At 39.9% G+C, this 22,999-nt stretch overlaps 1 protein-coding gene across 1 annotated transcript in view; it reads left to right on the forward strand.

Moving 5' to 3' along the window:
* atp11b (ATPase phospholipid transporting 11B) overlaps positions 1–22,999 on the forward strand; it is a 51,902-nt gene that overhangs the window by 23,033 nt on the left and 5,870 nt on the right. The window contains exons 15-29 of the mRNA XM_080474144.1: positions 12–80; positions 384–457; positions 575–678; positions 2,132–2,313; positions 4,895–5,098; positions 5,509–5,662; positions 5,779–5,881; positions 5,973–6,118; positions 7,089–7,148; positions 7,895–8,022; positions 8,277–8,415; positions 9,833–9,898; positions 11,315–11,418; positions 12,003–12,168; positions 20,877–21,040. Coding sequence (XP_080330270.1) covers positions 12–80; positions 384–457; positions 575–678; positions 2,132–2,313; positions 4,895–5,098; positions 5,509–5,662; positions 5,779–5,881; positions 5,973–6,118; positions 7,089–7,148; positions 7,895–8,022; positions 8,277–8,415; positions 9,833–9,898; positions 11,315–11,418; positions 12,003–12,168; positions 20,877–21,040 — 1,863 coding nt within the window. The remainder of the gene's footprint in view (positions 1–11; positions 81–383; positions 458–574; positions 679–2,131; positions 2,314–4,894; positions 5,099–5,508; positions 5,663–5,778; positions 5,882–5,972; positions 6,119–7,088; positions 7,149–7,894; positions 8,023–8,276; positions 8,416–9,832; positions 9,899–11,314; positions 11,419–12,002; positions 12,169–20,876; positions 21,041–22,999) is intronic.

Raw genomic sequence — 22,999 nt, forward strand, 5'->3', positions numbered from 1 at the left:
TTTCTCCGCAGGATTGGAGTGGCATTCACTGGCACCAGCGGAGACACCATGGAAATCCAAACATTTGGCAAGACCGAAAAGTATGTCCTCCTGTGGACAAATGCTGAAATATTTATGTTATATTGAGACACTTCCAACATATTATTGAGGTCAAACATTTGATCTCCTATGGTCATGTTTTCTATAACTAAACTTAGTTCAAATGTTTATTTTAATATTTGAGACAGCAATTTTATTTGTCTGAAAACCACAATTTGTTCTGTGCCTGAACCTTCAGTGTTGCAAAAGTGAAAGTTGAAACCTTCTCTCCAAAATCTATTGTATTTTTGTTCAGCGGTCTGATAAAGTGAAGTAAGTACGGGTGTTTTTGAATTGTTTTTCAGGTATAAGCTCCTTCATGTTTTAGAGTTTGATGCTGACCGTAGGAGGATGAGTGTCATCCTCCAAACTCCCTCTGGTAGGCCTGACTTATACAAATACACAGTTTTTCATACACAGTACGCATTTTTGTAATCATTGTTTATATATATATATAAAATTCTGTTTGTCTTATTTTTGGTGCTTGATCTTGTAGGAGGTCAAGTGCTCTTCACCAAGGGTGCAGAGTCTGCCATCTTGCCCTTCACAACAAGTGGTGAGATTGAAAAGACCAGACTGCACGTCGACGAGTTTGCCTTGGTGAGAAATATTTAGTTTTTGTTATGTACAAACATGTCCCGCATTAGTTTATTCTTACTGTGATAAGGCATATCTGATGCAAAGCATCTGATTCAAATTCCTCAAATGTTTGTCAAATCTAATCCAATTTTTCCTGTGAGTGTCAACACTAATAGAGACCAACAAGTAATACAGAAAAATTCCCAACAGGTCTTTCAGCTTTACAAAGACTACATTATTAAATGGTATGTGGAAAAAAGAAACTGCCTTATGTATGCATGACGGAGGGCAAAAAGTATCTGTCCTTGGAGGTTTATTGAATAAGCTTTACATACTGCATAAGCCATTTCAGAGTGAAATAAATTCAAGTACATTAGACTAAAACCATTGCTTTCAAGTCATCTCAGAAGACTGCTACCCCAGTAACTCTAATTGAGTTCTGAAAACAGTGTTTCATCCTTTTTAAGCTTTCACATTTCTTTGCGAGGGACTGAAACAAAAAGCTTGTGACACTGGTGTCAGTCATCCATTCGACCTTTTCAAATTTTGGAAAAGATGAACAAGTGCATTGATTTCATGAAGAGCTTACACCTCTCTCTGCAGTGATCACTTTGCACGGAAAGATTTATCATACTTGATTGGAGAGGATAGGGATTCATCTGCCTTTACTGTTTAATTGGGCTGAACTTCTGATAATTCCAGCAACTTCTGGAATCTTTTCAGGCAGGATGTGCTCACTATCGTCTGTAAGTTGTGTGGGCATTCATGATAAGTATGGCCACTATCTCATTATTTATCCATTTTTAAAAGGATCATTGTTCACATCTGAGAGGCTGCATTTGTCCCATCAGTTTTCTGCACACAACACCACCAACACATTTATATACTCATCATTTTTTATTTTGCTTTAATTAACAGCATCATTTCTTCTGACGTGATTGATTGATGCTGATTCATTATTGCTTGTCACAGCCTTTAACTAGAGACCACAGGCTTTAGATTATTTGATCTTTGGTTCCTACATTGCTTGTAGGGTCCCATGTGCAAGGCCTGACATTTTCCAGTGTTAGAGTGATTACGTTTGGCTCTGTTGCTTTCTGTTCCCATTAGTCCATATTCTTCACCACAACAGCTTCACGAAGCCACACGACTACACACTTATTTCCAGCCCCCCACATCATGCCATCAGACGTCAGTACCCAGGAGTCGGTGCTCTGGCCTGGGTTGATTTGTGGTCATGGCCCCCTCAGGCTGATTCCGTGATATAAAGCCAAGCCTCGATAATTTGCTTCTCAGTTATGTTCTTTCCGTCCCCTCTTCTCCACATCTTCTTGACTTTCCCATGTTTGTACTTCCTTCGTGCTTTTTATTTTTATTTTGTTTGTTTATTGTTTTCATCTTTCTCCACTTTCATTTATTCCCATATCTCTGTATTTCCCTACACCCATCACCCATCCTCCTCATTCTGCTGCAGAAAGGATTACGAACATTGGTAGTGGCATGTCGCCACTTCAGTCCAGAGGAGTACATCGATGTGGACAGGCGCCTGAATGCTGCCCGCACCGCTCTGCAGCAGAGGGAGGAGAGACTGCAGGAGGCCTTCAGCTACATCGAGAGAGACCTGCAGCTCCTGGGAGCAACTGGGGTGGAAGACAAGTAAGGAGGTTTCAAATATAAATAAATTAGAAAGGTTAAGGTGGTGTTCCCCATAAGAACAATGCACAACACATTCATAACTCATCCCACATGGATTCATGTAACTATGGAATAATTGGGCAATCACTATAAGCTCCCAGGAGAAAGTATGAACAGTTTGGTAAAGTGTAGTCATAGCAACACTTATATACCATGGCATATGTGTTTAAAGATATCTATTTATGAAATGGTCTTGGATCTTAATGATGACCTGGGTGTTCTTTGGTTATTGGCATTATCTCTTTAAGTCCACGGATTGGTGAATTGACCGACATCTGAAGCCTTTTGCCCAATTACAACAATATTAAACATTAAATGTGACGTAACTTCGACATATTTTACCTCTCGTGTTCCCTCTGGCAGGGATTAAATGAGATGTTCATTTTACAGAGAAGGCAACATATGTTTTATTTCTGCATGATTTATTTCAACAACGGAGTATCCTATGTGATAGTTCGATGTCAAGTGCTGCATATTTTTGCTTCTTTCTGAGCAATTCCTTTCGTACCAACGACTGTTGTGCAGTACAGTTGGCCATGTTTGTTTCAAAGTTGCTTTACCGCCAACATTGATTCACATTGATTACACATCAGCTACCGGTTACGATACAAGAAAGTTTATTACAGCATTCATTAAAAGCCTTTTAACTTGAATAACCTCATAGTTCAAATTTTTTCTTAATACACTTGGCCGTTTGTTTTGACTTGATCTTTATGGCTTCACTTTTTTTTTACTTATTATATTATGACTACGGGCCTTAAATGCTGTAGTTTCACATTATGTAACAATCTGTGCTGCACATATATCCTCGCACCTTTTTAACACCACCAGCATTAACAAGGTCTAGTCTTCACTGACTGCATACATCACCAATGGTTGCCCATGATACTGTCACTGACTCCCTGTTTTGTTTTGTTTTTTTTTTCTTGGCTCCATTCTGATGTATACAGACCACACGTTGTGTGAACACCACAAAAAAAAAGTAATCTAACCATTAGCTATTGTTTGACCCTTTTCAAACTCTCAGTCCTTTATAGTTGCTCTCTTGTACATTTTTGAAACAACATATTAATACTGATATGAGATAACATGAGGTTGCTGCCTAATATATCCCACCTATGAAGAAGAGACCCATCATTTTTTCACACCACTTTGTCCAATTTAGGGTTGTCTCCTTCTGGAGCTGAACCCATCTGACAATGGACATACATACCCTGTTCAGATCGCCACCATTACAGGGCAAACAGAAGGACATATAATTCCTCACACTCACATTCACACCAATCAGACCTCAAACATAGTTTTGGACAATTGAAGGAAACCAGAGTACCTTGGAAAAAAACCCAAACACACAAGGTGATGATCCAATGTCCACAGTTTTCTTTTCACTTCACAAATCATTAGTAATAATGTTATGGCTGATCAGATGTCTAAATGTTTTGAGTTAAGGGATGTTCTGCTTTAGGAGGTATTAAAGCATTTTCTTTATGATGCAGTTGAGATACATCTTCATTGATGAACCAATTTAAGTGTCTTGTAAAATGCTCTGTCACAGGTATATTTAGCATCATAATTTCAGATATAAAAGGATTAATATGTCTATTTGATTTGCCAGGGGTGTAAAGAATAGCCAGCCGTACTAATGAATATTTCACAGGACTTGAATTTAGTTTGACACCAAAGAAAAAAATAGGACATTATAAAACTATTATTATTACCATTATAAAAAGTAGAACATTGCTGAGACAGACAGCTGAACAAGATGGGAGGAGGAATCTCCAATAAACAAGCAATTTAAAATCAGCGGGGAGAGGGAGACGTCACCTCGCTGAGCCTCTCTGGAATGAATGTTGATATGTGTTTGCATCAACTCACCATCTGCTCCTCACATAAGCTGCTCGCTTCTCCCAATTTGTTTATCTCTACACTCATTCTCTTTTCTCTCCAATGCTCGGTCTCTATATCTGAAATGAATTTCTCCTCAGGCACACATGGTTACAGTCAAAGGATCTTCTCCATTATGAGGACAAGACATACTTCCCCCTCTTTTATCGGTTCAGTATGAAGAATGTAAAGCTTATAGGCATAGTAGTATTAGATGATATCAACTGTTGAATCTTCTCTTTAGAATATTAACCGCCGTTAGAAATAGGATATATGTTCTCTAAAAATTAAAAGCGGCCTTTGCACTTAACTCTTCAGCAGATGCCGATGGTCTGAATGCAGCCATGAACACCTCGACCCTATGCTGGCATTTTCTATAAGAGTGTGTATCAGTTGCCAGGTTGTTTAGTTGTATTGTGCTGCTGGTATTTGTGTTCATGTTAGTTGTTTGAAGAGGTTCAGAGTAATTTGAATTATTGGCAGTCCTTGTGAAGTGGTGATTTCTAACACCGTATTCTATTCCACATGAAGCAGCGTCAGTTTTCCTACAGGTCACCGCTGGAGCAGTACATTTATGGAGCTATATCACCAGATTTCTGGCAATGACGGTGCTGTTACCTGAACGCACAGTTCAACTCTCGACCTTTCAAATTTTCAGACTCCAAGACAAAGTCCAGGAGACCATTGAGGCTCTGCGGCTGGCAGGAATCAAAGTGTGGGTGTTGACAGGCGACAAACACGAGACAGCAGTCAGTGTCAGCCTGTCCTGCGGTCACTTCCACAGAACCATGAACATCTTGGAGCTCCTGCAGCAGCGCTCTGACAACGAGTGTGCTGAGCAGCTCCGCATACTTGCCAGAAGGTGAGTCTGTGGTCCTGCGTTCATAATGCAAGTGTTGTCAATAGACTAGGGATTGTGTCACATTAGTACGGTGCTTTTACTGTATTTTTGTGTTTTCATTATATAGTTTGGACTGGTACATTAGTTAAATGAAAGAAAACAGTTATACATTTTTTTGAATGTTAAAAGTTACATGAATAAAAGTTGTAGGGGAGAAAACATTTGATGTTTGAAGGACGTTACGTTTGAGTGTTTGTGGTGTTACATGCTAAAGTGATTCACAATAGAAACTTAATGAATATAACTCTGTTTACCATGTTATGCTGTTGATTGAACCAATGTTGGGTTTCAACATGGTGCTGCATATCAGAACTACATCATAACATTTCTTCTTCTCACATTGTGTACTTGTTGGATTTGCCGACTTTCAGAATAAAAGAGGACCACGTCATTCAGCACGGGCTGGTCGTCGATGGAGCCAGTCTGTCTTTAGCATTGAGGGAACACGAGAAACTCTTCATGGAAGTTTGTAAAAACTGTTCAGCAGTGCTGTGTTGCCGCATGGCCCCTCTGCAGAAAGCCAAGGTACTGAGGTTGTGATATGTCATGAAGGTTTTTCTCTTCCTCTTGACAAGTTTTCATGTCGGATGTTAGAAGAAAACATTCGTAAACTCATCGCTGATTTTCCTTGTGCTGGGTAGGTGGTACGACTTTTAAAGACCTCTCCAGAAAAACCTATCACCTTAGCTATTGGGGATGGAGCCAACGATGTCAGTATGATACAGGAAGCCCACGTGGGCATAGGTAAATATTAGAAACACTCAGGCCTTAAGTTTATCTCTCTTTGTGTCCTACAGTGTCATTAACTTGCTTATGTGTTTGCATTTATCTCCAGGTATCATGGGGAAAGAGGGTCGTCAGGCCGTGAGAAACAGTGACTATGCAATTGCCAGGTTTAAGTTCCTGGCAAAACTTCTGCTGGTCCACGGTCACTTCTATTACATTCGAATAGCTACGCTTGTACAGTACTTTTTTTACAAGGTAAATCGCTTGTGTTGTCTTTTGTATAGTTTCATACTTCTCTCAAGTTTGTTGGAATAAATCTACATAAATATACACTGATCAGTCATAATGGATACGATGGATGGCAGCAGAGAAGTATCTCAGAAAATGAAAACAGGCCAATGGCCACCAACTTTAAAAGCGGTCTAAGCATCAGTGCTCCTTTCAGTACGTTTGATATGACATCTAGAGTATGAAAACGTGAAGCAGTACACAGGATTTAACTGACCAAATGTCCCACATATCCCTCAGGTTAGAGCTGGTAAAGGTACCGTGTTCTGATGAGTAAAGTTGATAAGTTGCTAAAGCCGGCCGTGTTGCCGGTACATCTGTTTTATACAGGTCTTATACAGCAGAACATGTGAAATGGAACACCCAGTAGTGGAACAATTGAGAAAGAAGAGTCCAAGATAGTTGTGAAAGAGGGGCCAAAAATTGTGACCGGGACATCTCTAGTATTATCCAGGAAGTGAACATTTTCCCTCTAAAATTGATGGCATAGATGCAGACAAAAAAAGACAAGCTGAAGGTTAATTATGAGTTTAGTGAGGGCTAAATAGTGCTAGACGACTGATTCAGAGCATTTCTGTAACTGCGGCTCTTGTTGGCTGATTCTAACAAAAGTAGTTGAAGGAAAAGCAGTAACTGGGTTGGCTGGGTCTTGGGCTTTTAACGCTCATTGATGTACAAGTGCAGTGAAGCCTGTGTGATATAAAAATGTCAAAATATCCCGTGCTTCAAACTTCGTAATGTTATCTCTGATCGAGGTACTGTGTGTGTGTTCCAAGTCAGCCTCTACGTAGCTAGTCATGTCATTGAGGGAACACTTTAATGATAATTTTATTTTTAGTAAATAGCTTTTACCTGAGCTTTGACTGTTTGTGTGTCCAAGCTTGTCATCTCCTCGTGCTGTGATTTTAATGTTTCACTCTTTCACTCTGTTTTCTAGAATGTGTGTTTTATCACGCCCCAGTTTTTATACCAGTTCTTCTGTTTGTTTTCACAACAAGTAAGTCCCTTAATCTCTCCATTTCTCTCACACTTTCATGTCATTGTTGTTTGGATCCTGATTTTAATGTTGCACTTAAATTAAGCTGATGGAATTGTATAATTAGTACGTTTGAGTAAGTTTTTATAGGGCGCCTGTTGGCCTTTCCTATAATTCCTGTAGCATTAGAATGATTTTAATCTTGAATGGATTAATATTCATATTAAATAGTAGATGTAACATGCTCCTTTGAACAATGATGGATATTAAATTGTCTCCTTCTGAAGTACGAGGCAGATTGTTACAGCATGTTGGCCTGTTAAGATAAAAGATAAAGTGTTAATAGTCATCAGCTAAAACTCCATGACTCAAACTGGACAAAGGGCCAAAATCAAACAAATACAGATCTTTTTTATTTGTGAATTATGAAAACATTATAGAATTTACATTTTGAATGTATCATTTTGAAGTTTTTAACTATTTATCTAATTTATGTTACATATTTATCATTACTCTGAAACTGTGTAATAATTTCTCGTTAAATACATGGACGAGTTCAGAGTGTTCGGTTAAAGAGAAATGCTATGCCTCATTGCAACCTATGATATGTCCTCATTATCTTTCATGCCCTGCTGTATAGAGTCAGCCCTACTGACTCTATTGGTCCGCTCTTCCTGTTAATTTGTGTATTTTTCAAGATACATTTAGGATGTTTGTTTTAACTAATCGGTTTGTGATGACTGGACTGGCGTCTCTTTCCACCCTAGACTCTCTATGACAGTGTTTATCTGACACTCTACAATATCTGCTTCACCTCGCTGCCCATCCTGGTGTACAGTCTCTTTGAACAGCTGGTCCATCCACATGTGCTGCAGAGTAAACCCGGCCTGTACAGGTAAGACTAGTGTGCAATATCTATTCATGCAGGATAGCATCGTTCACCATTCTCGTATATTTAAAAACAGAAGAGGCTTTATTTGTTGTTGTTTTTTCACAATAAATTGCAATCTAAATCAACAGTTGACTTTAATGTTTAAAGTTGCCATGTTATAAAATTATTATAATTATTTTTTTATTTTTTTATTTCTGAATGATTCAAGTTTGCTCTGACGCAGAGTATCCTGTTTTAAAAATAACTGTAATCCCCAGGGATATCAGCAAGAACTCAATGCTGTCTTTCCGGACGTTCTTGTACTGGACTCTGTTGGGCTTCTGTCACGCCTTCGTCTTTTTCTTCGGTTCCTACATTCTGATGGGAGAGGACACAACACTCATGGGCAATGGACAGGTGTGTGTGATTGTGCCTGAGGATTTTTTTTTTTATGCGTTTACTCTTTCAGTGGGATCCATAGTAAAGAAAAATAATTTATTAAAAAGGGATTCACCTAAAAGCTTGTTTAAAGGTTTGAGGGATCCATGGTAGATAATTTGCACATGCAAAACAGTCAGGTTTTTGTGTATTTTGTGAAGGGAGGGTTACTTGCTGGCATTTCTGCATCGACTTGCCTCCTTTGATCGTACTCATTTCTTATCTCTCTTTTCCACATCCCCTTTGTCTACCAGTTTACAAAATCTTTCTTCCCTCCTCCTTTTTTGTATCTTTCCATCTCTTTCTCTGTCAGAAGTTTGGTATTTCAGAAAGCACTCACTTTTATTGCTCTCGCTCTCTCTCTCTCTCTCTCTTGGTTGTCTTTTTCCTACCATCTTTTGTTGATTACACCTTTTTCCTTCTGCCTTCATGCTGTGCATGTCTTCAGATCTTGCGAGCTAACAGGCAGCTGGTAAGAGTGTGCTCTACAGTTGAATGCATTTCTCCATGGGGGGTTAATGAGGGGGCTCACAGGTTGAATCTTCAACGTGATTTTGATGATAAAATATTGATAACGATGCTAAAGGGATGAATTTCAGTCACTATATACTGGAGAATATTTCAATATTAGCTGATTTGTGTCTTATACACCACTATCTGAAGTGCTGTCTTGCGTTTTGTTCAATCTTCACTGATTTCTATTTGATTTTTGTCAAGTTTGCTTAAGATGAATTGTTTTTTAATCAAAACCCAATTTATGACATTTAGATATAATGTATGAACAACTATAACAAAGTGGCACTCAATTTGTGAAACATAATAGGGTTTTCACAAAAACTAAAAAAGGGGGGGACTTTCATCCTTTACTCGATCTTTTCTAGATGCGTCTTGTTCCATTCTCTATTATCCTTCAATGTTCAGACTCCTGCAGGGGCTTGAAATGGCTGCCAACAAATCAGTGCCTCCTGGTAGGGCACTTCAGTGCCGATCTCCTGACAGTAGTCACACAGTATGAAGGCAGGGCCTCATTAAAGGCACCATAACCACCACCTAACTTGTTAGCCAAGGCTGCTGCCTTGAAAAGAGTTACTGCTTTGAGTAAAATGAAGCATATATCTGTCCACCTTGTGGTTTTTCTGAAACTATATCATTTTGTGTGGGAAATACGATCAGAACTGGTACCTGTGGCATTCTTTTCCATCCATAGTTCAAGGAAAAGTAACTTCAGTGACATCAAAGATCGGTGGACCAACCTTCATTGTTGTCAGATGTGCTGCCACATCAATACATGCATGCAGAGCTTCTTTTTCTGTCTGCTCAAAAGTATCCCTGCGTTACTGTCGGCTGCTATTAACATCATCTTTATCATCTTTATGCATCTTTTTTTTTTTCGTAGATGTTCGGCAACTGGACCTTTGGAACACTGGTCTTCACTGTTATGGTCATCACTGTGACATTAAAGGTAATTTGCATACAATTCCCACAAAGAATAGGCAGAGAGATCTAGGGTGCGATGATCATAATTTTATATTTCAGGTTTTTGATACATGGGCGTCAAACTCAATATAGCTCGGGGGGCCTCTTACAGCCCCATTTGATTTCCAGTGGGTCATCGCAGTAATACGATAGCATAATGTAACCTTTAAATATCAGCAGCCCCTGATGTTTTCTTTTTAGTGCCAAGTGCATCTTCAGTTAATTAGCTAGCTTTTCATAAAACCTGAGCAAGTTTTCTAAAAATAAAATAAAGTCTAATTTCATCATAGACTTATTTTTATTGATGTTTGCAACATATAAGTTGACTTTGCTTTATTGGGCTCACTGAATCATCTCTATAACAATGTGTCGCTTCAGACTAATGTTGGAAAAGCCCGTTAATCAGTGTTCAGCCTGTATGTTTTCACTTGTCCACCCTCACTGTTTGGCTTTAATTCAAATGCTGTTTCACTAATGCAGCATCACTGATCTTTTGGCTCAGGCCACATCGTTGTGTTATGTCTGCCACTCTTGCATTACTCTTACATCAACAGTGGTATCCGCAGTGAACAAATTAAGAACACTTACTTTGATTGAAAAATAAAAGTTATTGCTTTCTTTGTGTAATTGTTACACTTTGCATTGTTATCCATTTGCCGGGCCTTAGTTTTCATAGTAAGACTCTTTTCATAACAGTACATTCATTAGTATTACTGATGTAGTAGTGCTTGTGTGTGTCAGTCATTATTTTAAATGTCAAAAACAGACGATATCCACAGTCTTCAGTCACTGTTAATGAGTGACCGGTGAAGAAAGCAGAGGTGACGTCCTCAGTTTTTTAAAACTATATTTTTGATTAAAAGAGAACACGTCCCTTAAGAGTGAGCCATACTTGTTCCTTTTTGGTTTGTACAATGTACACGGAAAGAAAATACCAAAAGGAGAAGAGAACAAAAGAAAGATAAAGGGCAGAGTAGAAGAGTGGTCCTTTCAACAAATAACGGGGGGGCTTGGAGATAACTGGAGAAAGGTGTAAAAAAAAAAAAAAAAAAAAAGGGCTACCACTTATTTCAAAACATTTTGGTATTGACTCTGAGAGCATGAAGTTCTCATATTGTCCTCTTGTGTTAGGGAAAAAAATGGTACAATCATTGTATCTTAAATAAAATATAACTTTATAGTGTTTGTTATCAGAGAACCACCCTTTGTAATGGTCCCAATATGAAATACAGTATGATGTGATGAGGATTAAGTCATTTTGTAGACGATCTGTCACCGGCTCGGGTCAGGGTCTCTCTCTCTCTCTCTCACTGCACAAAGACAGATGGCAGTTTATTGATTCACTGCTTGTGTTTTACATCTACCACCCCTTCCTTGTCTGTTTTCTTGTGTGTGATAACAGCTTGCATTAGAGACACATTTTTGGACGTGGATGAACCATTTTGTGACGTGGGGCTCGATCGCCTTCTACTTCATCTTCTCTCTCTTCTATGGAGGCATCATCTGGTAAGAACAGCTTCTTTCAAAAGGTCTCAAGTTATTCATCATAGCGCAATACGGTCCGTATGCTCAAGCATCACATGTAAGCACTGCGGAGTCTTTCAGTACTGCAATATTCTGAATAAAAGGACATCTTTGTTAAAATGACACTGTAGCTCTGAATAACACAGCCAGGCTTGTCACTTGGCAGAAGAAAACACTGAGGCTTTGTCAAAATCCCCTGTGATTATCTGGTCGTATGTAGGATTGATCATCACATCAATCTGCATCACTTTACCCTTCCCAGACATCTCGCAGACTCACGGGAGCCTCCATGATGACGCTGGACAATAATTGATATTTGTGGGCTGACATATGCACCAATCGTTAAACGTTTGTGTCAGAGAATAATATAATCATTCTAAGAGCACGACTCCATCAGCCACTGAGACGCGTATTTAGATTGAAACCGAGCCGAGCCATTCTGCCTGCCTCTGTTGTTTACATGAGCTCTTATTAAATGTTGTTGTCTCTTTTGGCCAAACCCACTGCCAGATAGTTTCCGTCACTGTGGAAGAAGCTTAATCACAGAGTGTCCTCCGCTCCCCCAGGCCTTTCCTGCACACCCAGGACATGTACTTCGTCTTCGTGCAGCTCCTGTCAAGCGGCTCGGCCTGGTTCGCCATTATCATCATCGTCATAACCTGCCTCTTTCCTGATGTGGTGAAGAAGGTCTTCTACAGGCACCTGCAGCCCACAAGCACACAGAAAAGTCAGGTACAGAAAGGACACGATACAGAAGAACTAAAACAACTTGGGATTCAACATTGTGAGAAAACTGGAACACCTTTTTCCTCACAGCAGTTAACAGTTTGCTTACTAAGAAAACTTAACTGGGATTTTACTCGGTTGTAGCTTCTCTTAGCAGAACAGATGTGTGTTGTTTTTTTCCCCCCACAGCTGAATCATGCTGAAGCACAGAGGATAACTTACACTTAGGATTTACAATCAAAGGATTTACAAATGTATATCTGGTGTCAAGAATTCCATTATATGTAACGCTGCTTGAAATAGTTTCTTAGACAAATATTGGGAGCATCTATAAAAGCAATGCACGCAAAAGTTTTTCTTAAACTTTGTTAGCTCTGTTACAATTGAATCAGTAAAGTGAAGCAAGCAGTGTTTGAGGGTTTTCTAAAACCAGGCCGGCTCATGTTGAAAACGAATTAATATCATTGAAAAGGCCAAAATATCTCCAGTAGTCAAAATGTCTTCTTCTGTATTAGATTAAATGCATATTCCTACTTGTATCTCACAAATGGAAATTATATTTCCTGTAAGGCGAGCGGCGCCTGGAGAGCAGAAATGATCTATAATGTCAAGAAAACATATAATTTAGACTGAAAGAAATGTTATTTGTTTCATATTATATAAATAGTCTCTGCATTCATGAGCAACTCGCTTCTGAAGAAGAACAGCATGGTATTTGTAAGCACACCGCATGACACCCTGCTGATCGCACAGACACAGAAATACACACACAGTGTGTGTGTGGTCACCCCTTCGACAAGCCGTGCTGTTAAAGTATTGATTTGTCCAGCTGGAGCTTGCTTGTTTTAGTTTAGACACCTCCTCCAGTGAAATGTCTCTGACTAGAATAGATTCTCAGAAAACAGTTTGACTGCCTTCTCCGGCCCTGGGTGTTGTCGGCTCTAACCTTTGTCCTGTTTTGTCTTTCTGTGTGTGTGTGTGTGTGTGTGTGTGTGTGTGTGTGTGTGTGTGTGTGTGTGTGTGTGTGTGTGTGTGTGTGTGTGTGTGTGTGTGTGTGTGTGTGTGTGTGTGTGTGTGTGTGTGTGTGTGTGTGTGTGTGTGTGTGTGTGTGTGTGTGTGTGTGTGTGTGTGTGTGTGTGTGTGTGTGTGTGTGTGTGTGTGTGTGTGTGTGTGTGTGTGTGTGTGTGTGTTTGTTTCTGAGATGAGGTTGAGTATGAATCGTTTGAGAGTTGAGTGTGTGAGAGCATGATTCTATAACTTCTTCTTGTCTCTGTGTTTTTTTTTTTTTAACCCTGTCCCTTGCCTGTACTCTTCCGGTGTAGATGTATTCCAACCGTGTGGCGATAGGTGATGACTTCATCGCTCTGCAGCCTTTGTCCAGAGCCAAGAGCCAGCTGGGCAAAATTAGGTAGAGGATTTGAGAAGGACTCAGCCCTGGGCTTAAAATAGATCTAAGGCATTTACAAATTCAACAATCGTGGAAGAAATGCTTCTTTCAAATGCAATATTTCATCAGTCTGGCTTGTTCTTTTTCTCTGAATTGATGTTTATTTATTTAATCTTAGTCCCATTTTTAAATTCTATTATCTTTCTTAATGTTTAAAAAAAAAAATGTGTCTGGTGAAAATGTTACATTATTATTACATTAATTATTTCATTAATGAAGTCTTCGCTTATTTAAGTTACACTTTTTACTTTCTCAACACATGCTACATGCAGTACTGCTGTTTAACATCTCACCTCAATCACACTAAACTGGACACGATGTCTTTGCATAATTGTAGACTGCATATGTTGTTGAGTTTAAAATACTTTGGCAATGGTAAGTTTATTTTTGTTGTCAGAATTAGGTTTGTAATGCAATATAAAAATTTTTTTTACTTTATATCTTAAAATGAATAAAAAGCACCCTGTGAAATGAGCAACAGGAAAAGGTCCAAGGTTCACAATGTAAGATTTTTTTTTTTTTAATACATGTAAGCAGTGGATACATGGAGACATGACTGGTAAAAAAAAAAAGTGGTATTAGACTTCATTGTGAATTTAAATTTAGATTTATTTTTCTTTGAAGCAAGCCTTACCATCTGGCAATAATTCTATTATTTTTTTATATTTTTTGCCCACTTCTGTCAATGACATCACTCACATAGACTGTATAGTTTTATACTCCTGGTTTATAAAAGTCGCAACATAGTGATACTTGAATAAGTTATACTGCCCAAAAAAGTTTAATTTGTAGCCTTTTATACAACAAAAAAAAAGAAGAAATATTGCATTGTGGTTTGAAAAAAAAAAAGTGCCCTATTTTGTAAGCATTTATCAAATTAAACTTTAAAATATTTTTTCCCAGGGCTGATCTTGATATATAGATTTTCCAATGCCTTTTTCTATCACTGGCAGTATCTCGACTGCATAGTTGTGTGCTGTTAGTTTTGGAGTAGGGCCTTACGTTTCATGTCGGTTCCGCATGTGCCAATAAGCATTCTCTGTGACTGGGTTGGAGGGAGGTAAATAAACCTTAATGAGGAGGGGAGGGGCCTATACGGGTGGAGATTATGCTGAAGATTGGGATATGAAGCATTTCTGCTGCTGCATGTGTTGCATTTCAGCGAGACGCTGACAGAGAATGTGGACTGAGACCTTACCCACTTCTGCCTCTCATTGCATGATCATCGTCATTACCCCTCCCACCATACCCTTGCATGAATTAATGGATGAATGTCCAACCTAATGAAAATCCTTTTTTTAATAATATTTTTTAATCATTCATCATGATTTTAAACCAGTATTGTGATACGGGGGTCTTTGTTTGGGTAATGTTTTGAAATGCACAGTTCTAACGGTGTCAGGGGAACCCGTGGCCTTGTCATACTGCCACCGCCTGGCATGCCACCCACATGTGAAATGCATGGTGCAGCACATCAACCCACTCCTTTGACTCTATAGCATGATCCGTCCTCTTTAAAGTATGTCCAGCCAAAAAGCCCCGCCGACTGTTGCCGCCTGATGAGAGGTCCTCCTGAGCTCAGTTATCCACCTGCATGGATTCAGCAGATCCACAGAACAGGACTGTTGACCCTCTGGTCCTGCATGACAGACTCGTGAACTGGTCTGGACTGTCTTGTACCATCATATGATACCGTATTGGTCTGAATATACGATAGTGTTAAATGTATGGTCGTCTATTATCCATGTTGTTATGCTGAGCTCTGCATCTCAACAGAAACAGGACCTCAGAAACAAAACTAAAGCCAAACTAAAGTTGTCAGTTTGCTGCAGGATGTTGGTGTTACCAAGCCGTTCAAAGTCTTTGCATGGCAACAAGGATGTCACGCTGTGGTAGGGGCAGGCAGAGATCTCTGACAGGAATAGACTGAGGAGACTGAACAAAACTGTAGAAAACCAGAAAACATCAGAAGTTTAGCAAAGTTGCTGTTCAACATGTACACATACCCTGATGTCAGAGTGTGGCCGTGCTGCACCCGTGTCCCATTACTTGTTTTTAGAGATGAGGCCGATGTCTCATAATCAGACCAATACAGTTTATATGATATCCATCAAAACCTGCGTGTGAGAGGAATGCTAACATCTTTAGCTTAATGACTCAGGGTGGAAACCACAACCAAAAGGAATTTCTTGATCTTGGACAGCTTTTGGTCATGCCTGCTAAACATAACTAAATATTTGGTGATATGTTACTTTTTTGGGAGATTTTTATTTTTTATTTTTTTCAAAAGTTGTATTAATACTTTGCTGTCCAAAGTCATGTGAACAAACCCTTGTAGACAATATTAATTATTCTTGCATTGTCTGTTTGTTTAAACATTTAAAGGTTCTTTTTCTGCATGCATATTTAAAATTTTACAGCCCAATAAAGCTCACTTTTCAAGGTTGTTTGGGACTAGCCATAAAACGTAAACAGATATTTATATAAAGCAATGTCTCTTCATTATAGAGCATTTATTATGGACATTTTAACTAGATATGCCTAATGAGCTGGCATTGGTGCACCTTCTCCAAGCCATTGACGGTGTATCCTGATAATAATACAGAAAAGTCTATGAGTAGAAACTAAAGAGTTTCAGGCTGGAAGTGTCCTTATGTTAACAGGGGGACATAATGCAAACCAAACCCCATAGCCTCAGTTTTGAGCACAATGTTGAATTCACGGACAGCCATGATAGTCTTTCTACATTCGGAATCCCAATGCTCTATTTAAATGAGCGTGCTGCATTTGTCCTCGAATGCAATTCACTTAAAATAATTTGAGCAACTTTCAAGTTGTTTCTTTTCTTTAGATTCAGTGACGTAACCGCAAAGAAACCCCAGAGGCCCATCCCTGGGTTTATCACAGTGTGCCGGCTCTGTGGCTGTGATAGATTCAACAGCAGGTTAATTGGAGTGGATGCGAATAGATTTGCTGCTATGTGCACTTCCCTCGAGACGTAAGCCTGAAGCTTCTCTCTGCTCATCTGCCATTTAGATTTTCAGCTTATTCCCTGCAAGTATGTTCACGTGGTTTTTTTTTTTTTTTTTCTGCCTTCGTGGGAAATCAGAAGCCCTCCTTGAGCAACTTCATCAATCTCTTTAAAGTTTCTAAACAACATTTCTCACCTGGTGATTAATGATTATCTCACTGCTCCATTTAAAAGAGGTTTAGACCTGCAGCAGGGGAATAAGACCAGAGGTTGCACACAAAGCAGGAACCATCTGCTCTTATACTCTTTGCTAGTCAAAAATGTAACTTTCAACTTTCTCGACATTGATGAAGTTTGTTGTAAAGGGCACTGGAAATTAGACCAGTGCTGCAATACTGTCTGTGTTCACATACTAGAAAACACTGTCGAGTAATTGCCAGGCTTTTATTGTTGACTGGCTCTCTACAGTGTTCAGCCTGGACTGACTTATTGACTGACTGACTGACTGACCGCTTTGCTCACTGATTAATCCGCCATGATGAATAACCAGCACTACAAAACATATCAATAATACACAGAATGGTTCTTTTTAAAATAAATTCTTCCAAATCTTTTCTTAATCCAAATCAGTCAAAGGTGAATATTATGCTTCCTTCACCAAACTGACAGTATTCCCCAAATCTTAGATTACTGATCTGATTTAATCATCTAAATTTTGTTGACACACAATGACTTAGGAGGATATTTTTTGCAGTGTGATGGTTTTGTTGCTGTGTCAATGTGTGGCCTACCGACAGTCCACCAGGTTGACTGCTGGATGTTCGACCAGCCAGCAGGCCTCACTGTAAGCATCTTGTGTCCTTCAGATGGAAGAGGGTGAGGGTTCAGTCGGCCCAGAATATGACCCTGTTAAAGCCCAACGGAGCCCAGGGGAGGACAATTGGCACCTGCTAGCTGCTTATCCTCCCCCTGCTGCCCCCGGCCCAGACCCATGCTCCCCTAGGTAGTACCACACTACTGCTTCATTCCCATTGTCCCCCTTCCTTGTTGTGTCACTGCCCTGGCATTGTGCCTTCACCTGAGGACCAACCAGCCCGAATGCTCCACACCACCCAGCTGCAGTCGACCCAATGCTTGGTTACACCAACTTGCATCTTCAATCATGACCCCATCGCTGTGTGCTACAGCTTTCCCACACTGCCCCCTCTCCTATTTTTATTTTCAATTTTTTTTTTTTACATGTAAAATACAATTCTTGTGTGTGTGTGTCCCCCTCCATGAATAACCTCATCCTTCCCTGCCCAGATGTGACTGACCCTGTCCTCCCTTACCCAACCATGACTGCCCATCTTTTCCTTTAACCCGGTCTCTATTCACCCCTCAGTGTTAAATATCAGGTATGGATTCAGAGTTTAGACGGAGAGAGAATGCTGTTGGCATGCTAGCTTCTTTGTATTCGCCCATATTTACATTCATTCGCCATCTGTTCCCACCATACCCGATATATTGTCTTTTGCTTGTAAGTATTTGAATCATTTTAAAGTATGATGTCTTGTTTTATTTTTGTTTTTATTTAATCCAATAATTTGTTGGGTCGGATTTTTTTGTTTGGTTGGTTGGTTGCTTTCGGCTACAAACACAACATTGTTTTCAAACACCCTCCAACCAATAGGTCAGGATTATTATATTTTTAAATTATATAATATTTTAAAGAACTTTTATCATCAAAATATAATCAGTTACAAATGTTGATAATTTATAATGTTAATAGTTTGCACATAAGTATACAATTATACCCTAAAAAATTCAATATTGAATCTTTATTATAAATCTTATTATATACATATGTTGGTGTACGGATCAAAACAAATATCAGTTGTCAGTTATTTACTTTTCTGAGTTTTATTCAATATTAATGCTTAATGTTTAAATGGGTGGTTAAGTCACGTCTAATAAAATCTAGACAGAAACTCCTCAAGTGGCTGCATGAAAGAGCTCTGTTGAATTCTGAAGCTGTCGCAGTAACTCAGCAGGTCAGTAATGTTGCCTATATAGCTGTCACTGGGACTGTCACTCATTTTTTATAGCAAATACCTCAATTCTGTGATCCAATTCTCAGAAATATCGCGTTTCCAAGAGAATTATCAACCACATGGGTTTTGAATGTTTGTTAATGTCTGGGCCTTGTTGGGCCACTGCTTCTCCAGACCTAAAAGTAATGACTCTAAATAGCTGGTTCAAAAGCAGTAAGGAGGTGAAATGATCAGTTCAGTTGATTCTTTTCATTAGGATGACCTATTATTAATTTATTGGCTGGAGAAAATACTAAAAAACCGTAATAAAATGCTTGTTTTTTGCCCATGTGGTAATGCCAACGTAGAAAATTGCACAGCTTTGTTTCCGAGGGTTTGTGCTGGTTGTACGTCTAGAATAATGGCTGTTCCGCCTCTCTGTGATGGTGGAGGTGAGTTTAGTTTTATGGCAACACAGATACATTTGTTTGTCTTTTTCTGAACACAAAATAAGCAGCAATACCGATGGAGTCTGAGCTTCAGAATTATGCCTTTATTACCTTGGAGCACCTGAACCTGCCAGAATAATACATCCTCACTTTGTTTTGTGCGTGCTGTGTTGTTTTCTGGCCAAGATTCAGAAGAGCTGGTTTCTTTCCAGCAGTGTCTCCAATATCTGTTGCAGCATCAGAAGCCAGAGCTCTGTGGAAAACAATCGACTCAATCTCAAGTAAAGGACAGTTATTTATTAGATTAGGAGGCAGCATGATATCATCAAATACAAAACTTCAGAAGCTGTTTCCAATAAAACCAAATATTGGTGTGGAATTGTTTCTATTGTAGATCCTAGGGAAATACTGAGATCTTCTCTGCTTTCAATGGCAAGTTGTTAGTGCTACAGCATGTAGGGTGAAAGACGTTAAGCTCTGTTTAAATGTGTTATGCTGTGCAGAAGAAGGATGCACAGTGCAGAACTGGTGGGTGTAACCTCACCCTGCCCTCGGTCTCCGTTTCCTCTTTGTCTTTCTGGCGTTTTCTCCTCTGCTTCACTTAGTCTCTCAGCTGCTGAGTCAGATCAACAGGGTCACCTGATCCCACAGGTTCATAAGCAGCAACTTCATTCAGCTTCAACCACATCACTGGCTTGGTGTGAAAACATAACATAAAATGTAGTTTTGTTTTGTTTATTAGTAGGTTCATGTACTGCAGTGTTTTGAATTAGTATATTATCCTCACATATGTGAAAGTAGATAGCCCCACCCCCTTTTAGTCTGGTATTGTGCAAGGTTTTTCCTCTTCACTGTGGCCTGCTACTACACATGTGTGATTTGATGCATTTTTGATGAGCCAATCGAGACGATGTATTACAACATGATGTAGTAATTATGTCTATGAAGAGCTAGAAATAGGATTCAAATTAAAATAACTTACTAATATCAGGTATAAATAGCTTAGTAAATGTTAATTTGATACAAAAGGTGTAAACAAGAATTATTCGGCTCATATTACTGCCTGTGAAACCGAGCTCTTGGCCTCCGTTCATGGTTAGTTTATGCTGAGGGATGTGGATTGGATGCTGAGTGATCCATCATAAATATCCCTGCAGGATAACCTGAGCCGAGCTGTCGAGGCCACGAACACAAAGGCGGCTCCGTTGGCCTCCAGGGATCTCCTTCAACTTATAACACTACAGGTTCAATGTGGCACTGCAGTGAAAGAAGTGCTGCTCAGTGGGAGCGTCTCTACCAACCATTATACAATAGTGTTTTTACCATGTTTATTATTATTGTTAATGTGTCACCTCTAGGATCCCCGGGGTATCAATCATTTAAAAATTTTATTTCATGCAACTTTCAAAACACATCTCGATAAAATGAAATATACCGCAGATCTTATTTCAGTCCAAACAGAATATTTTGTTTTGTTTTCTTGATGATTTTCTTTGCTTACAGGTTTGATGATTTTTTTTTTCATTCATTTGCAACATTTCAGTCATTGATGTATGTTGCATGTTGTAAATGTTCTCCTGTCCCCATTGCTGATGTGACAAGCATGTAATATATCGCCCCCAAGTCGCCCTTGTCATCCAGTCATAAAAGAGTTATTATTGGTTAAGCCTTAATTTTCACTTTTTTCTCTTTCTCACCTCTTCTGCTTTTGTCCTCTTTTTTTTTTTTCTTACATTCCTATGGTTTCTTTTACACTCCCAACTTTTCACCCCATCCCTTCTTTCACTTTCTGTCGCTCTTTCTTTCACGCTGTCACTGTCTCTCCCCTCCTCTAGCCTCTATCCGCCCCCCAGGCGCAGGACCTCAGCTGTGTGGAGTCCCTGTGCTGCTACCAACATGGGCAGAGCGGCTGTACCCGCCTGGCCCGCCTCCTGGAGCACATGACCGGACAGTGCAAAGCCAGCGCCAACAATTGCCACGCATCCAGCCGCAGCAACAGGTGGGGGGGGGGGGGACTACGAAGACACGACACACTGATAATGAATCCTGACGAACCCTCACCGTCTCTCGGTGTTACAAACCCGTGCTGCAGTCCAGACTGTTGCAACCTGTGACGCGACTGCAGCCGGACCGCACGTCTTTTCTCGTTCAGTCGTAGTGTTTTCAACATATGGTGGTGGGGAAGTCGGGTTTCAGGTGCTCCCGGACGCTGGTTTTAGGGAGCAGCTTTGCAGGACTGTGAACAGAGGCTGAAGATTTGTGGCTCAGGCAAACACCGGCTGCACTGTTATGAGTTTTTAATTTCAGTCGCAGTCTGTGCCGTAAGAGCGCGGACAGAATGATGTGCTTCGCCTCGTCTGCACAGGATTATAACATCGGATATGTATGGGTTCACCTTGTAACCAAAACCATACAGACCAGTTATTGAAGAAGTGGCAATGGCAATCCATTCTGGTAAGCCAGGGGAAGTCTGAAATATATTATTTTTATGAAATGATATACGTGCACCGGTGTCAGTCCTACACTATGGCTTGTGTGTGTGTAGCCCATGCATAAGGGGACATTTGCCTATTAGCCCATGTGTCTGTGTCCTTATCATATGATATAATCTGTTGTTCTGTCTGTCCTTACCGTGTCCTTTATCCTATCCAATTACACTTCCTTAAAAATGGAGTTTGGTGTCACTAATTGGAGCCTGAAATGAGGCCAGGTGATGGATAGCGGAGTCCCAAATTATCCAAACACCCAACAGGAGCATTTTTTTTGGCATTAACTTATGTTTAAGAAGTCTGATGTTCCTGCGACTCGGCGTTCAAGCTGCACTTTGCCAATTGATCATGCTGGTTGCTTTCAATGAAGGCGAGCAAGTCAGTGAAATATTCGGCCTTCAGTGCACAATAATACTGAAAATGATGTCAGTGCACTTCACCAAGAGGCTTCAGAGCTTATTCAGGTCAGGCTTTGTTCAGTGCTTCAAGTCCATCAACAGTTTTGATTCCTCCGCTCAAGGTTTTTGCCGAGTGCAGCTTTAACGACTGGTGAGCTGAGTTCACAGTTTGCTGATCTGCCCTGTTGGCAGTTTTAGTGTTATTGTGTCTTGTTCACCTGAACGCCAGAGACTCTGTGGGGGTCATTGATTAATTGACCCGATCGGCCCTTTCTTGCTGAACAATCAATATTCCCCAAAACATCCTGGGAGTGTGTATTGATCCGATCAGTAATGAAGATGTAGCATCCCTGTTGTCGGTGTGTGAGCCTTTTTGCAGTGGATCTCATGCACAGATTCATGTGTCTGGACACACACGTTTGTTCACTGCTGCTCTGAGTGTGTTTATGAAGGTTCAGACAGCATGTGAGACAAATAGGACCCTCTGGACGGTTACCGATAGACCCTGTGGTCTAATAGAGGACCGTGTCACTACTGACGTCAGATCCTGAAGACACTGCAGTCCTGCTATATATAGATAATCGAGACTCACTGTAATGCCATCCAACTAATTAACTTTTTTGGCCACAAATGTTTAAACTTTGATTCAGCCAACGCAGAGCATACATTTGGGTCATATGCTTTAATTTATATGTCCTTCATTTTCTCTCAGACGTTTGTAAGTGAGCTTATTCCGTGTGAAATACTCTATACCAGTTGCTGACAGAAACGACATCCTTCAGCATCGGGGTGAAATTGCCACTAACTGCATGATTCAATATAGATGAATTTCTTCCTGTGGGAGTGATTGATTTGTTTTCTGACCTTGGCACGCACCCGCCAACCGGATTCTTCCAAGTGAGCAAACAGCAATTTGTACTCCCACAAGGATAAACACAAACAAAGAACATGCATAAACTGCCTTGCTTCGGTGTGTTCTACACTGTAAATACAAAGGATGTAGTCGACTAAGAGAACCCGGGCTGAATGTGCAGGTTTCTGTTTGTCTCCTCCTCTCACCCCGTCTCAACA

Source organism: Lipophrys pholis (assembly GCF_963383615.2).
Source record: "Lipophrys pholis genome assembly, chromosome: 10".
Taxonomy (NCBI): Eukaryota; Metazoa; Chordata; class Actinopteri; order Blenniiformes; family Blenniidae; genus Lipophrys; species Lipophrys pholis.